General features: G+C 37.4%; 1 protein-coding gene across 3 annotated transcripts in view; it reads left to right on the top strand.

Annotated features, from left to right (window-relative positions):
* SYT9 (synaptotagmin 9) overlaps nt 1–15,868 on the top strand; it is a 60,247-nt gene that overhangs the window by 22,221 nt on the left and 22,158 nt on the right. For all 3 annotated transcript variants that reach the window (XM_068945199.1, XM_068945198.1, XM_068945200.1), the window contains exons 2-3: nt 1,618–1,969; nt 4,603–5,149. In XM_068945199.1, the coding sequence (XP_068801300.1) occupies nt 1,618–1,969; nt 4,603–5,149 (899 nt within the window). The remainder of the gene's footprint in view (nt 1–1,617; nt 1,970–4,602; nt 5,150–15,868) is intronic.

Below are 15,868 nucleotides of genomic sequence, written 5' to 3'. Positions count from 1 at the left end.
CCAATTGCCAGACTTGTTTACCGGTAAATATTCCAAAAATATCAAGAACTACCATGTTTTACTTTCTCCCCGGTTGTCTTTTGTACATGGGAGGAATTTCCTTAATTAATTTCAGCTCTGAAACTTTTTGCTCTAATTCCAGGCTGGTGTGCTGTCCCCACTGTTAATGAGCTTTCTTTTCATATGACTGGGAGAAGGACAGAATGGGCCGTGCTGGTTAAAATTGTTGGAGATTGGTTTTCAGCATGCGAAATAAGTTGGACAGCTCCTATGTGAAATTGACTGCAGTGTCATTCCTCCTGTCTGCAGAAGTTTTATCTGTCTGGCTAGTGAGAAAGAGACTCACAGCAGGGCTAGAAGCTACTGAGTTTTTCACTTTTTAAAAAATACTCTTTTTTCAAATTGACCGAGGCTGTTTCATCTGAATTGTCATACTTAAGTAACTGTACTAGGAGAAGCTGTATTTTTCAACCTTATGCCATCCTTTGAAAACTTAAGCTAGGTATTAGCTAGAGAGATGCATCCTCATATTTTGAACCTACAAGCAGCGTGGAAAAATTGCTTTGATAAGGTTGTGTTTGTAATTTGAGGCAGTAAAAGTTCTTACCACTTGTGTTTAAGGCGTGATCTGTTGTGTAATCCACAGAGAAACTTATTTCAAAAATGCTATAACCATAAAAAAAGCTGTTTCGTTGAGTCATTTTCCCAAGGTGCACCTTGAAGCAAAATAGAGAAAAGCATCTCCAAGTCATAATTTATTTGTGTTGATGTGATTATGGTGTAGGATAATGCTAGGGATGTGGGGAAAAACAATAGAAAACCCAACTCCACACTCCTTTTATACCAGAAATTTGGAAAGAGACCAAAGAGTCTTTGGAGTTAAAAAAACAAAAAACAAAAAACAAAAATTAAGTCTCAATTTTGAACAGATATGGGTACCCAAAGTAAAAGATGAGCAGCAAGACATGTGCAGATAGTCAAAACATTATTTGTAAAGATAAGAAGGAGTGTAAGATTAAAAGGAGTGGAATTAAACTAATGAAACAAGATATTTAATTCAATATAAATAATGCAAGATTGAATATCTAAAAAGATTCCCTGACAGGTGTGTGTGCATATATGCACTTCTTCAAGGTTGTATAAATAGAATACAATCTCTGGAAGAGAAGAGGATAAGATCTGGTAAAGGAGGTTGAGGAAACTGCACTAGATGAAATAAAGAAAAAAACCAAAACGTACTGTAGACAATGCTCTTTTGTCAGTAGGAAGTTGAGTGAACAAGTGGACAGCCCTTTTTCATATTTAGGATGACCCTTCATCTCTCCCAGCTTTTGGAGGGAAAAGAATATTATCTAAGTTCTGTGTGCCTCAAGATCAGCCTTTTACTGAATTCTAATCAAGGTTACATTTTCCTTGGGTGGGGGAGGGAGGAGGGGGCGAAGAATATAACATTTAATATGTTTCCATTACATGACTGTGGTAGGTACCAAAATTTAATTTTTGTAGATCTGCAGTCTGGAGAAGTTTACTTCCCATATTGTATGCCACTTTGGAGATGGAGAGTTCCAGACAAGGAGCACTAAAGATCTGACATGCCTATGTTTTTCTTCTTTGCAGATATCTCAGTAAGCTTGCTCTCCTTAGTTGTCACAGCCTGTGGTCTTGCCCTCTTTGGTGTCTCTTTGTTCGTGTCCTGGAAGCTTTGCTGGATCCCTTGGCGAGAGCGTGGACTGCCGTTTGGGAACAAAGACAACAAACAAGAATCGCTGAACTATACAGATACAGAGGCCAATGACCGTGAGTATAGTGAGGATTATCTGGGTCAGCCTACAGCATATCCAGAGTCCTCCATGAAGATCAGCCACACTTCTCCTGATATTCCACTGGATGCTCAGGCAGGAACGAAAGAGAACTGTGTGCGCAGTGTGCGAATGCATCGTCAGATCACAGAACCGACCTCTTCTGCTCGGTCAGTAGCTCTAATTTCTCTCTAATAATAAATATAGATACAGCCAAGTATAAGCTTGATTATCCAGTATACCACTCTACTACAAATGTATAATTTACTTGTAACATTCTTTTAAAAAAATTTACATGGAGTTATTTGTACTTTAAGTTACACAAACATCTCACGTTAAAAAAAAAAGGATCACAATGGTATTCTGTTGTTCTGTCAAGTACTGTCTCATTTGTACCTCTCTTTCAGAAGCTGGACAAGATGAAATGCTATGAGTCCTTTAAAGCACCAGAATAGCCTAGATTTAGATTGTAAAGCATGTTCATTTGCACTTAACACTGATGCTGAGCAATCAGTAGTATCTCCTCAAAGGTTTTTAAAGCAGCCAAAGAAGAAAAGTAGGGCAAGCTAATGAAACACTTGCAAGAGTTAGAAATGGGATTAAAAGTGATAGATTTTTAGGCACAATCATGACTGTGGGGGAAAACGTGACTGAACAAGAGTTGACAAAGGCTCCAAGGGAACTGGAGAACCAGTACAGGAGGGAAAGGAAAGACGGAGGACGAGAGTGTGGGGAGTGGCAGGTGATAAAAGGATTATGCTTCATACAGCGAGAAAAAGGATCAACATGTGAAGAGCCAGTTAGTGGATTTCTGCGTTAAAGCAGATGTACTTCAGCTAGAGAAAGTACATTAGTCCATTTGTTTTTTACTAGCCTCCTTTCTGGCCATCTGAGGGAGCAAGTTCAGCAGGTTTACCTTCTGACATATTTGAACATGGGTAAAGTGACAGCAGCTAGCAGCCAGGAATTAGTTCAGTAATTACCAGTAGTCCAAAATATGTATATATATCAGAAAGAATTTGAGAAGTCCCCAAAACCGCGTGAATACTATACAGCAAAAGTTCTAAGTGCCTTTCTTCCTTAGGTCAGTGTAAGAATGGCCAGAGCTCATTTTGTTGTAGGAATCAATGAGGAGGTCAAAGCTGAAATTATAGATATCCAAGCCTGATGAATGACACGGTATTATGCACCCTAGCACATGCAAGGTTGAATTCCAACTCAGGACTAATACTCCAGAAGTATGGTACAGGGCTGGTAATGTTACACTGGCTCTTCCTTCACAAGGGCACAACTCTTGTCCAGATCCTCACACTTTGCTGAGATGGGCTCTGTTCTTTACCCTGCTTTTTCATTGCCCCATGCTTTTGCCCAGGTCTTCTCCAAAAGACTCTTTCACTGAGAAGGAGGGGCCCATCTTCCTTGTCCTGCACCTGCTTTTTGCTCACCTTTTGCCTCTGCTCCTTTCTTGCATAAATGGGTAGACAGCTGCAGCTTTCCTTGTGGTGACAGAGCCTCTGCAACAATCCTGGTTACAGCACTGTCTCCAGCGTCTTCCTTTTTATTCCTCCCTAGGATATTCTGCACCTCCCGCTGCTTCAAAGACCTTAAGGGTTAAGTGAGATAAATCTTTTTTTTGACATGATAATATTTTGTCATGGGAATGACTAATGTGTAACTATATAATTAGGTATTTATTATGCAGTGAGAGAGAAAAATTAGGATAGTGTATAAGAGGCTGTTCCTATTTTAAACACACATAAGCACACCACACATTTATAAGAAATGAATAAGTGATGATAGCAGAGGAACTATTGCTGATTATATTTAACATAAATAGTTTTGGACTAATCCTGTACTAATGTTTTCCAGGTGCTCTTTTTATGTTCAGCCACAGTCCATGCTACTCCAATACGTTGAATGACTGCAGAATATGAATAGGACAAAGAAGTAAAATTCAATTAATATAAGATTAGGATTTTACCTAGTCCAACTTTCACATCCCACTACCCCTACAGGGATTGCAAATTTGACTTCTGCTATCATCTCATGAAGTGGAAATTTCAATCACAATAACTGAGTGACTCCAGATAATAAATCTCACTGGACCGAAGCTAAAAGCAGCTCTCTCTCCTAGGAGCAATGATACTAAAGGAGCTTTCAGCCTAAGTACTACAGAGCTTACTATATCAGCCAGCAGTTGAGAGAGACAAAACACAAAACAATTGGTGGGGTGGTCAACACACCATTTCAGATCAGAACATCTCACTTGTAAATGAAGTAGCAGTAGCGATCAGCAAGTAATTAAAACACAGAGATGTCAGGAAGTATTCTTCTTTGTCCCTCTTTATCTTAAAACCAGAAATCAGCACGCTCAGCTGGCGTAATAGGCCAGATCCAGCTGCCATTTACATAATGTAACTCATTTCACAGGCATTAATCCAGAGGATTCAGTTGAAAATGGTAACAGATAAGAACTGTTATGCTAATTATAAATGGCAATAAGGCAGATCCTTTATATTTGCAGTTACAAGAATTTGAGTTTGTTACAATTTTCAGCCAGGTTTTGAGAGTGCATACCACTAGCTTAAGATGTAGGAACAGAAGATTATGCCATGTTAGTAGCCTAATACTGAAGGTGAGTTCTCCCAGTTGTGGATAACGTGTTTTATCACTTTATGCAAGTAAAATCTGACCCTGTGGTATTATATAAACCAAAAATACGTCAAATGAAGACAGGATCTTAGTGTGTGTGCACAGATATCATATAACAAAATCAGTTAAAATACTTTCATTTTCACTTAAGGCATAATTCAATCCGAAGACAGCTCAACCTCTCCAACCCTGACTTCAACATCCAGCAGGTTCAGAAACAGGAGCAACTGACAGGGATTGGCCGTATTAAGCCAGAGCTGTATAAACAAAGATCGGTGGACACAGATGACGGCCGGAGGAATAATAGCAAGGCATGTGGAAAACTGAACTTTATTCTGAAATATGATTGTGATTTAGAGCAGCTGATAGTGAAGATCCACAAGGCTATCAACCTGCCAGCAAAGGACTTCTCTGGAACTTCAGATCCGTATGTGAAGATATATCTGCTTCCTGATAGGAAAACAAAACACCAGACTAAAGTGCACAGAAAGACCCTAAATCCAGTATTTGATGAAGTTTTTTTATTTACTGTCCCATACAATGACCTGAACACACGGAAACTCCATTTCTCTGTATATGACTTTGACAGATTCTCCAGGCATGACTTAATTGGCCAAGTGATGGTGGATAATTTTTTAGATTTGGCAGATTTTCCCAGGGAATGTAATATTTGGAAGGATATTGAATATGTCACCAATGTAAGTATTATTATTTTTCTTTGTGAGATTTTTTTGTTTCTGATTACAATTTATTTCCTTTATCTGTTTATAACTCTGGTAGATTTATGAAGAAAGATAATCTGTTCTTTCTCTTTCTCAAGATTTGACCTTAATTCAAGGAATTTGTGACTATGTTTTCAGTCCTCATTTCTCCTTCTTTGGCTATATTAAAGAATGTCTTATGTAGGAGGTAGCAAGTCTAGTCCTTGCCCTGCTGATAGGACAGAAAAGCTAGAGAACGTTTTTCCTCTAAATCTTAATTAATCTGAAACTTACTTAAGGAAACACTCATTTTCTTATTTCTCCCCTCTTTCTGTGTTTTGCATTATTTGCCCCATAAATTACAGCATACTGTTCAGGTGCGTGTGCAGATTCAAGATTTCCTTTGTAGAGTTCTTCAGTTCTTTAAAAGGCTGCATTCTCACACAGTGAGGTAACACCACATACATAATCTAGGCAAAGACATTACTGTTCAAAACACAAGGGTCATCAGCCAGCCTATAAAAGCCCAAAGCTATATAACAACTACCGTAGTATATGTTCTCCGAAAGAAATTAATCATACTGAACTGGTTTAACTCTTTGATTGGCATAGCTTTTATTACATGGGGAAACTGGAAACTTACAAAATGTGTTTATATTTCTGTTGTCCCCAAAGTCTCTAGTATCAAGTTCTACATAGGAATCCTATTATGGTACCAGTTACAAAAACTCAGTAATTACTTTTGGAAACAAAGAGCTTTCTTCTCTTCTAAAAGCATGGGCCAACCTCCTTGTAATGCTAATAGAAATGAATCATGCACATTCTATGGAGAATAGACCTTCAGTAAGAACAATGCATTACAGAAACCCACAAAGGTGAAGCTACTGGTGCCAGGAGTCAATAAATATTTCATTTGCGATGTCAAACTATGCTCAAATGGAGTGCACTTTATTTAAAGTGAAATAAACCAAACATTATTAGCAGTAAGATCAAAATGTAAGTTAGTTAGACCTCAGTACAGGAAAGCATTTAAGCACTTACTTAGCTGAGTGTAAGAAGCAGTTGAAAAGCTAAGTGTATCCTGAGAGGATTACTTTCCAGAATTCAGACCATCACCTTATACCTCTGTGATCTGGAAGCATGTTGTATAGCAGAGCAAAGGGATTAAATCCATTTTCTTTTTTTGGAATTTCTTTTTGAGAATTGATGTTGTCAAGGTCACTTCTCAGTGTTCTTAGTATTCGTCTGGATCATGCTGTGTACCCGTGGCACGTGCCATTTTACACCACAGTGGAACTTCAGCAGCAGCATTTGTGGTTTTCTTCTTTGAGAGAAACAGGTGGAGACACAGACACTCAGTGTCAGAGACAGATGAACCTGACTTTCTATGAGAAGTTCTTGCTTGTCAGTCACAAATGAGAAGCAAGAATCTAAAAGAGCAGATTGTAGTTATTCCCTGAGTGAAAACCTGGCTTTCTGCAGCATTAAGTGTCCCAGACTCAACTTTTCAGTTTCACAACCAAGTGGAAGTTGAATGCTCATGCACACTGGAGTAGACTTTGGTATCTACCATTCCTCGTTCCATTCTTCAGCACTGGACAAAAGACTGGATGTGACATATATTTTTAATCACTTCCCCTTCCAAAGTTAAAAAGCAACCTTACATACAGTTTTGTGTTCAGATTTTCTAAAATCTCTGAAATTAAAGATATTAGGACTGAAACGTGGACCACTTAACAACTTGCTAAATTATTAATTCCTGTCAATATTAACTCCTGTGTGAAGTGGAACCCTGTTTATCCAAACAACACATGACCTGGAATCTAGACTTGTCACTGGGTTTTCACCTAACAGAGACCTTTTCAAAACAAATGACTTACAGTAGGAGACACAGTCTAATTTTAACTATTGTGAATTTTGAGAAAAAAGTATCAGATAAATGAAATTATGTAGTACTCAGCTTTCTAATTAACATTTCCAAAATTCCAAAGGATAGAGCTAACTCAGTAAAATTAGGACAATCCCTCCAAGCATCATTTAAGGAATGAAACCAAGTTTCAGCACATTCAGGTTAGCTTTCTTGTCTGTGTAGCTTAGATATTTTACAGATTGACCGCAGAAGCTGAGTCCTACTGGCTACTCAGTGAAGCGGTTAAAACAAATATTCTTCTGGCTGCATTCCAAAGCAGGCCATTACGTGATATTAATGAATCTCTGACATAAAATTTAGCAAAGATTTGAGAACCATTTATGGTTGCAAATCGAAACTATTAACTGTAGCAGCTTTTCAATCATTTGGTCTTTGAATGTCCCTTTGTTTCAAATAATAATTCCAAAACAGAAAAATGCTAGGCAAACTTATTGAAGGTAGGAAATATCATTAGATGGAGATCATTGGAGAGTACAGCACAGGAGGGATAAACCAAGGTAACACACTAGAAAAAGGGAGGGTCCACACAACTACACATGATAATTTTTTCATATTTCTATTTTTCTGAAGAAGAGTGCATTCATTTTAATTGTTTGTGCATCTTATTGCACTGCACAGCCAGAGATACCAAAAGCTTTTATTTTACATTATTCTCCATTTTATGTTCTAATCCAATTTGACAAAGTAATAAAAAAGAATGCATCAAATCCTCTGCCCAACAAATATGCCTGAAATAAGTCAGCTTCCCTACAAACAATGCCATTAAATTCACCTATTACACCATGTGCTCTCTTCTATTTAGTAACACTGGAAGCTTTTTAATCCAAACTGAAATTTTGATACGTTGTAACATCTACTACCATCCCAGCCTTTGAAATTAGTTAGTTACATAACAGCAATGTAAACATGCATGGCAGCATAAAAAGTTTCTGCATGCTCCAAAGAAATCTGCCTCCAAACACAGATCTGCAATATCAAAATGATGGTACTTCTAATCGCAGTTTCTCTGAGCATAAAACGTCTTTCCTATAACACTGGCACTTTTTCCAACAAGAAAAAGGAAGAAAAACAAGAAAAAGGAAGCAGTGGAGTGTTTAATGGAAAAAATAATTAAGCGGATCAGACTGAGATGAACATGATATAAACTAGATCAGCTTTTTGTTTATCTACCAGGCAGATTACACTGATTTCTGGCTCAGCAAAAAAAAAGATGCTTTCTACTTCCTGGTTAGGTTTAAATGGTTGGTATGTTTTGTTTTGTTAGGGTTTTGGGGTTTGTTTGGGGATTGTGTTTTTGTTGTTGGTTTTGTTGTTTTGTAAAGTTCATAGACTGTGATGGCGTGTTTCAAAGAGAAAAGAGTTGCTTATATTTCCCTTATTGCCATTTTCAGACTCCAATGTGATCATGCAAAATACATGGCCTTGTCACAAAATAACTAGGAAGGACAGCAAACTGTCACATAGTCCATTTTAGGAGAACCTTCTCTTTCGGAAGGTGCTAAATATCCGCTTGCATGACCTGCTGGGCATCTGGAAAGCAAAGTCATTTCACAAAAGTTGCCTGTTAAACACGACCAGGCAGCTGCAGAGCAAAGAGAGCAATTGATTCCTGTGAACTAAAGATCTAGTTCTGGTTCGTAATGGCTTGTGTGGATTCTCAGAAAGGCCAAAGGCTTGGCCTTTGTCACCTTCCAAGCAGGTGATCATCTTTCTATAAAATAATGTTTAAAAGTCACTGCGCTTAGAGCAGGGGAATAATGGAAGCAAGAAAGAACAATGGACATTTCCATTTTTAGCTGGGCCAGCATTTTCCAAAATGACAACTCATCTTAGGAACGAAATTTGTGGTTCCTCTCTTATACAGCTTTTGACACTGATGGTATCTTTTCAGCTTCCAAAGATAGTTTTACTTGAAATCTAGGCATCAGTGAAAACTGATGTTGGCTATGAAAGGGCTCTTTAGCTGAATGCCTAAACTGATCAAAATATACACTCTTAAAAAACTCTTATTCGTAACACCACATTGGCATTTTTCTGTCCTCTCACCTCCAGGCTGAACATCCCAGAGTAGCCTGTCTTCATAATTCTTTCTGTAACACTCTACTCTGATAGGATATTTACAACAAGACTTAGCAGTGATTATGAACCTAATGCTCTGTTAATCATAGTTACTATATTGATTGCTATCATTTATCTTTATCCTGTGGTTCCCTTGAGGAGCTTTGCTGTATCCACCTCCTGTGAACGTGTGAAGTGAAGCAAAACTCTGGTGAAGTTGAAGGCTGTTGGTCAGATTAAAACAATGGTTTATTCTTTTATCTGTAAACAATAGAAATACTAGAAAGGATTCAAAAGGTTACTCTGCTTTTGAGTTTTTTAATATTTTGAAGTGCTTTGCTGCTGTTTCTAGATAAGTCTTGAAGAGTGTTGCATCTAACCCTCCAATTAAAAAAAAACAGTACAAAAGGAGGGTGGAAATAGAGGAAAAAAATATTTCAGAGAGAAAAAGATTACAGGAGAAGACTTAACCCTGGGCAATAGATACAGAATTTGAAAAGCAGTATGTCACAGAGTTTAGAGAATGTGGATGGTTCACTGAGAATCCAAGAGAGACCTATGTGGAGTTCAAAGCTATAAAGAAGCAAGAACGATATATCAAGTTGTTTACTCTGGCATCCAGAAAAAGCTAGCATCTGGTAAAGGACACAAAGCTAAAAAATGAATTGCATCAGTTTTTTAAAATCTTCAAGCTCCAGACATATGAGTAGTGGGCAAAAAAGAAAACAAGTGTCTGATATAATGCTGAATTCCTTATGCATAGAAGCAATAAACAAATCCATAGTTTAAAAAAAAAAAGAACTTAAGTTGTACATTGATATACAACCTAGTGGTTTGACAAGTTTAACAATTAAAAAGTAGGATGGTTATAAGTGTTTGAAATTATATGTTCTAGAAATCCTGATTGTTCATTGCTATTATTGTCAAATTTGTCTGAGAAAAAAGATAGGAGGAGTTGTATTTTTAGGCATGTGTGTTGTATAACTGAGATGCAATTGGAAACATAACACCACCAGAAGGAAGTTTCAAGTTCCCTATTGCAGGGATGTTAATGCCAAACACAGTATGTGTAGAAGAGAAGCAAAGATAGATATTAAATTATTTCAGTCAGTTGTTTATGGAAAGCATAATAAAAGTCTAAAATTTTGAAGCCTCAGCAAGCCTGCCAGACTTTTTGCAGTTCAAAACTCTATTCTGTCCTCAAACTGAAGAAATTTCTCTGAAGGTTGCATCACTCGTGACCATTCCTGCTAACAGGCTATGAGCAACCCAGTGTATGCTGGATGCACATGTGTAGGTGCAGGACATAATGCTTACTGCACCCTCAAAGCTTTAAGCAAAAAAACCCTTTCTTTTCTGAAAGAAGTAGGTCAATACTGTCCTTAATTCATGGACAGCAGAGCAGACCTGGACAAAGAGAATGTGACTTGTTCAAGACACTGCACTACTTAGTAGCAGAGATGAGACTGGATCCGGAAGCTGCAGACTCCTGGCACCAGCCTTTAACCATCTCTTCTTCTACAATTTACAGGTACTGCAGCTGACAGCAAGTCAACTAAGCCCACCTACTCTGATTTTTTAAATGTGTAGCTCACCAAGATGCTTCAGCCAATACTTTTAAATTTCCTATTCTGGCAAGTTGTTAGGTTTAAAAAAGGGACAGGGTTGAGCAGGAGATCTCATAAAAAGATTTAAAATGTTTAGAATAGTTAAACAAAATTTTTTGAGTCAACAGTTTGAGAAGGAACAGAAATAAATGAAATCTCTGGCTCTAGGTATGACTCCATATCCAAACTGTTAATGTTAAGTGCCATGTCTACTTTTTAGGATTGTAGCAGTAAATGGGAAACAGTAGTTGACTTTTTCCAGTACTGAAGACATATCCAGAATTAACCTGACATTCTGTTTATTTAAAACTTGGTAGGCCATGGCATCAGGGAGGCAATCAGTTGTTGATATGGACTTGTACCCATTTAATTGATTTGCAAATGCAAGTCTCTCTGGAAGAGACAGATTTGTAAACCCATGTATCTTGCCCACTCTAAAACATGCCAGAAGCTTAAGGAATAACAGTTATTTCATGGCTAAACAAATTAAGTCAGTGAACACAAAAGGTAAGATTCATCTCACTTACATTTTAGATATATTAAAAAGCCACAACCAAAACTAAGTAGTACTCAAAAAAATACAGAAAGCATAATTACATTCAAATGGCTAATTGCTGGATATTCATATTCTGTTAAGTCTCGGAGGTCACTGTTTGTTTCATTTTTTTTTTCTGATTATTCTTACTTAATCAAATTCACAGAAAAAGTAAAAGTCCCTGTGGAACGAATCATTTCATGGCCAAAATATACTGAAAAGTCATAGATCTTTAATGCTCCAGTTTTCTACGGACCACCACAGTGAGGATGGAAAAGGAATTAATTAGCCTTCAGCATGAACACAGCAGTTAGGGTGGTCACCATATGCCAGATAACTGCTTTAGTCAGTGTTTTTCCTTCAGTGTTCACATTTTATAATAGCCACATATTTAAACTGGTTAATTTTCAAAACTGGATTTCACCTTTTGTCTTTCTGTGTTTTATTTTTTATCTAATGACTTTGCTAATCACTTTGTAGAAGATTTACCAGAAATAACATAGATTTAAATGATTAGGAAACAGCACTCAACATGGCTAAAGTAAGGACAGATACAGTTATAATTATGTTATACAGTAATGAAGAAAACTAATAGTAATGAACCCACTCACGGTGCAGTAGCTTATAAGGACCTCTTAACTGCTGCAATAAATAAAAGTGGACTTGTATCCCTGCCTAAATGACTTGCTAGACTGAAGCCTGAACTGTAAATTATATGGAGCAGAGCTAAGGACTGGTGTGTGTTTTCAGAAAACTTAAGAACAGTGGATGTCTGATTCTGGTTGGAGCAACTGGTAACTGTGAGAATGATAAAGCAAATTCTGAATGGTCCAAAGTTTAAAATAGTCAAGTGCTTTGAAAAACATTGGCTTCAGATGCAGGTAGGCAGGTCCCGAGCCACCAGTGCAGGCATTCCAAGCTTGGCGCTAAATATAGTGGTGAATGTTCAGTGCCGGTGATTGCATAACAACTTTTTACCTCAGCAGACATGGTCAGAACCAGGATGAATGTTGTAATGTTAACTGAGGCTTCAGTGATATTTATTGGGGTTTGGGGGTTAGTTTAAGACCAAACTAATTTAAAGAGTTGTGTATATGTATATGTACAACATGGAGTTTCTATAACCAAGAAAGCACAGCCATCGAAGTTTCCGGATAAGCTTTTTTGTCCGGATATTGTGCCACAAAAAGAAATATTAGTAGAAATGGGCCCAGTTCAGTGAAATAATGTTTTTTACAAAATAGTTTTTTTAAAGCCGTTATTTTGACAACACTGAACTTTCAGGATAAGATGCTTTGATTTCTCATGTAGAAAGCCTTTCTATTGCAATATTTTATAATATTTTGAAAGTTGAAATAGGAGCAAAACACGTTTTTTATCAAAGCAAAAATATTTCAAGCCAGTTGAGGGGTATTCTGTTTCAAAATAAGAATAACTCAGAATTCTTTATGAAATGAAAATCCTAGTTCCCACACACATTCTTACTCTGCCAATCAATGCTGCATATTCTTGAGCACCCTCTTCTGTCTTTATTTTATGCATATTTCTGCTCAGCATCAGCCCCAGAACAGCAGTAGTGTATGAAGAACACTTTCCTCCACATATTAGCTATTTGATAAAAAAGGTTAAACAGAATCCTAAGTTCTTGTTTGTCTAGATTACTGGAAGAGTATGTAGCTATCCCTGTACTACCTTCCCCCTTCCCCTTTGCTCTCTGTTCTCACCCTCCTCTGCCAGTTCTTTTTTTCTAGAAATCTCACTCTAAACAACGCTCTCTGAGAGATAACCTTATCCTTCAGTGAAACAGCTCACAATAACATACGCACTGCACCTAAAGTAAAGCCAAAATGTTAAGCCTATCAGCCAAACCTATCCTTAAATTATACCATGCAATTTTGTTTTGTTAGTGGGAACAGCAAACAAATACATTGGTCTAATATTTTACAATTCATAGCCAGCAATTCTTCAAGATGAATAAGGAGCGCTCCCATAGTGGTAGTTCTAAAATAGCTGTACTAAGGTGATCTCGGCTGCAACCGTTCTGCATATGATTAGAGATTAGTCTGTATCATACTCATTTTTCTACAAGGTTATGTTACTTTGAACTTAAATATATGTTTAGCTAGGTGGGGGAAAAAATTTCTGAGCCAGTGTTTAATTATTGAACAGTTTGGGAATGCTTACTCTGTCTTTTTATCTGGTAGAGGTCATGGAAAGCATTTAAACAACCTGTGAATTCATCAGAATTTCTGAAAAACCCCACTTTGTAAATTTAGCTTCAATATTTGGAGCCAAACTTGAAAGTAGTCTTCCCTCTGAACTGCACATACTATGCTTAGGTGAAATGCCTCAAGCCATTTTTAGTCTTTAATCCCCACAGGATATCACAGCCATCAGGCATCCTTCTCCACCAAATAGGCTATTTTAGAGTTTTGCAGTTTTCCTTTGTGTGCAGTCTTTTTATCTAGTTCTCATGTTACTTTTCCCTATACGTCAAGGTCTTATATTAAAGCAGTAAGTGGACAGCTTGGAAGTGTCACCAAACCGCCTAGATGACATGACAGCTTTTCCCTCTACAACCTCAGGCCCTTCAGAGCATTAAGGCTCAGTCGAGAACCTTGCTCATATTACTGCAGCTACACTCTTCATGTCTTCACTTTGTAAAAGTGATTTACTTGGCAGCCAAACTATACCAGGCAAGATGGACCAATGAGCCTATTTTATTGGGAGTAGAGCTAATGAAACAATATAAAAAAATGAGGTACCTACCACCTGAAAAAAGCTTTTTCATCAAGATTTACCAGTTCCAAGATTACTACCTTTTTACAGTAAAGATCACTTTCACTCAGTGTAGTGTATTTAATTTCTCCTCATGCATATACGTTTCTCTAAACATTCAGAAAGACATATGTGTATGAGGAATGACTTAGGAAGTGTAGTGTTTCGTGAAGAAATCCAAACAGGCCATCAGCAGCGTCATGTTGTGCTTGCCTGAACAGGTTCAGATGAGACACACACACCTCAGAATTCTGCCCTGGCCCTTACAAACGTGGAAAGGCAATTTACAACGCAAACTCAAATTCTAGAATTATGGATATATTAACTTCTGAGGACTTAATCATTCACTACGCCTTTCATCAGACAGACTCAAAACTAAAGCTACATATACCGGCTGGAAGTTTTCTGACAAGTGATGGCATCTTGCTTATGATGGACAAGGGAGCAGAAAACAACTGGACTTTGTCACAGTTGATTGTACGAACTATTGGGATAAATCCCACACTCACATTCTTGGGCCAAATCTGGCATCTTAAAAATATAGTTTGTCAGAACATTAGAAAATATAACCTGGCTTGTCAGGCAACCAATTGCTAACAGCCACAGTACAAATGACTGAAATCTGTCACACCTCCTACCCAAGATTTCCCATTCCCTTTCCTGCAGTAACATTATTTTGAAAGGAGCAATGAATAAGAGCTTAGCAATACATACAGTATCTAATGTTTTCTCTTAATGTAGAAATTGCAACCTGAACGCTAAGAAAGTTAACACAGAATAATGAAAGAATAATTCCCACACTATACTTTGTATATTTGTTCTCAGAATTCATAGAATTCTTTTCATGTTTTCTACTTAAAAGCACACGGTTATAAATATTTGTAAAAGCCAGCTGTGGTTTAATCAACCATCTGATCTACATTATGGTAACTCTTTTGAACAACCTGAGCAATAAATATGTATGTAGGAAAAGGAAAAAAAAAGGTGTGTTCAAGAAGGATGGGAAGGAAACAGAAGGCTTTGGTTTCAAGCCCCTTACAGAATTATTTATGAGCATCAGGAAGAAAAGAATCACTTTAAAATAATGAAAACCTTTCAATGTCTGCGCACAGAATCTTATAGGAGATGCTAATCTAAACAGTAAACTCCATTCTGCTGGCACCACAGCATTTTATGCAGATAAAAATGAGCAGTCCTCAGGATGAGATCTTGGTTCCAGTGAAGTCAGGGAAAGAATTCCCACTGCAGCTCAGATTTCATGCGTACCCCTTTGCTATAGCTTGGAAACAGTATCTTATTAACAGTACAAAGAGCCACATGGAATAATGTAAGTAAAGCAGCTGTGGGATACAGCAAGAAATTCAGCAGAACAGCAGAACAATCCAGTTACAGTCCTTTAAATTCTCTCAGCAAAATAAATGCATGACAATAATGACCTGCTCAACAACAATCTAGTTCTTTTTTTTTCCTTTTCCTCTCACTAGAAATTAGAATTAGAATTAGATAGAATTAGATGTCATAAGAGTCAGCTATCAAATTTGGTCCTAGAGAAAGCAGATAGAAATCCTTGTGTCAGAAATTAACTGGATTCTACATCCACATCATCTTAGGACCTGCTGGCAGCAGCCCTAATAGAATGAAAATGGAACAAACTGGTTTTCCTCAAGGTTATTCTGCAGTGAGCACCCCTGACCCATTCGTTCCTCTCATTTGCCAGTTCCTTTTCCAAATTCTTCACTTTACTGAGTATAAAGAGTGTCAACAGTCTTGGGTAAGAAACAGTACATTCAACACAAAGCTTTCATTAT

Source organism: Struthio camelus, chromosome 5 (genome assembly GCF_040807025.1).
Source record: "Struthio camelus isolate bStrCam1 chromosome 5, bStrCam1.hap1, whole genome shotgun sequence".
Classification (NCBI taxonomy): domain Eukaryota; kingdom Metazoa; phylum Chordata; class Aves; order Struthioniformes; family Struthionidae; genus Struthio; species Struthio camelus.
This window is presented reverse-complemented; position numbering and strand designations above follow the sequence as displayed.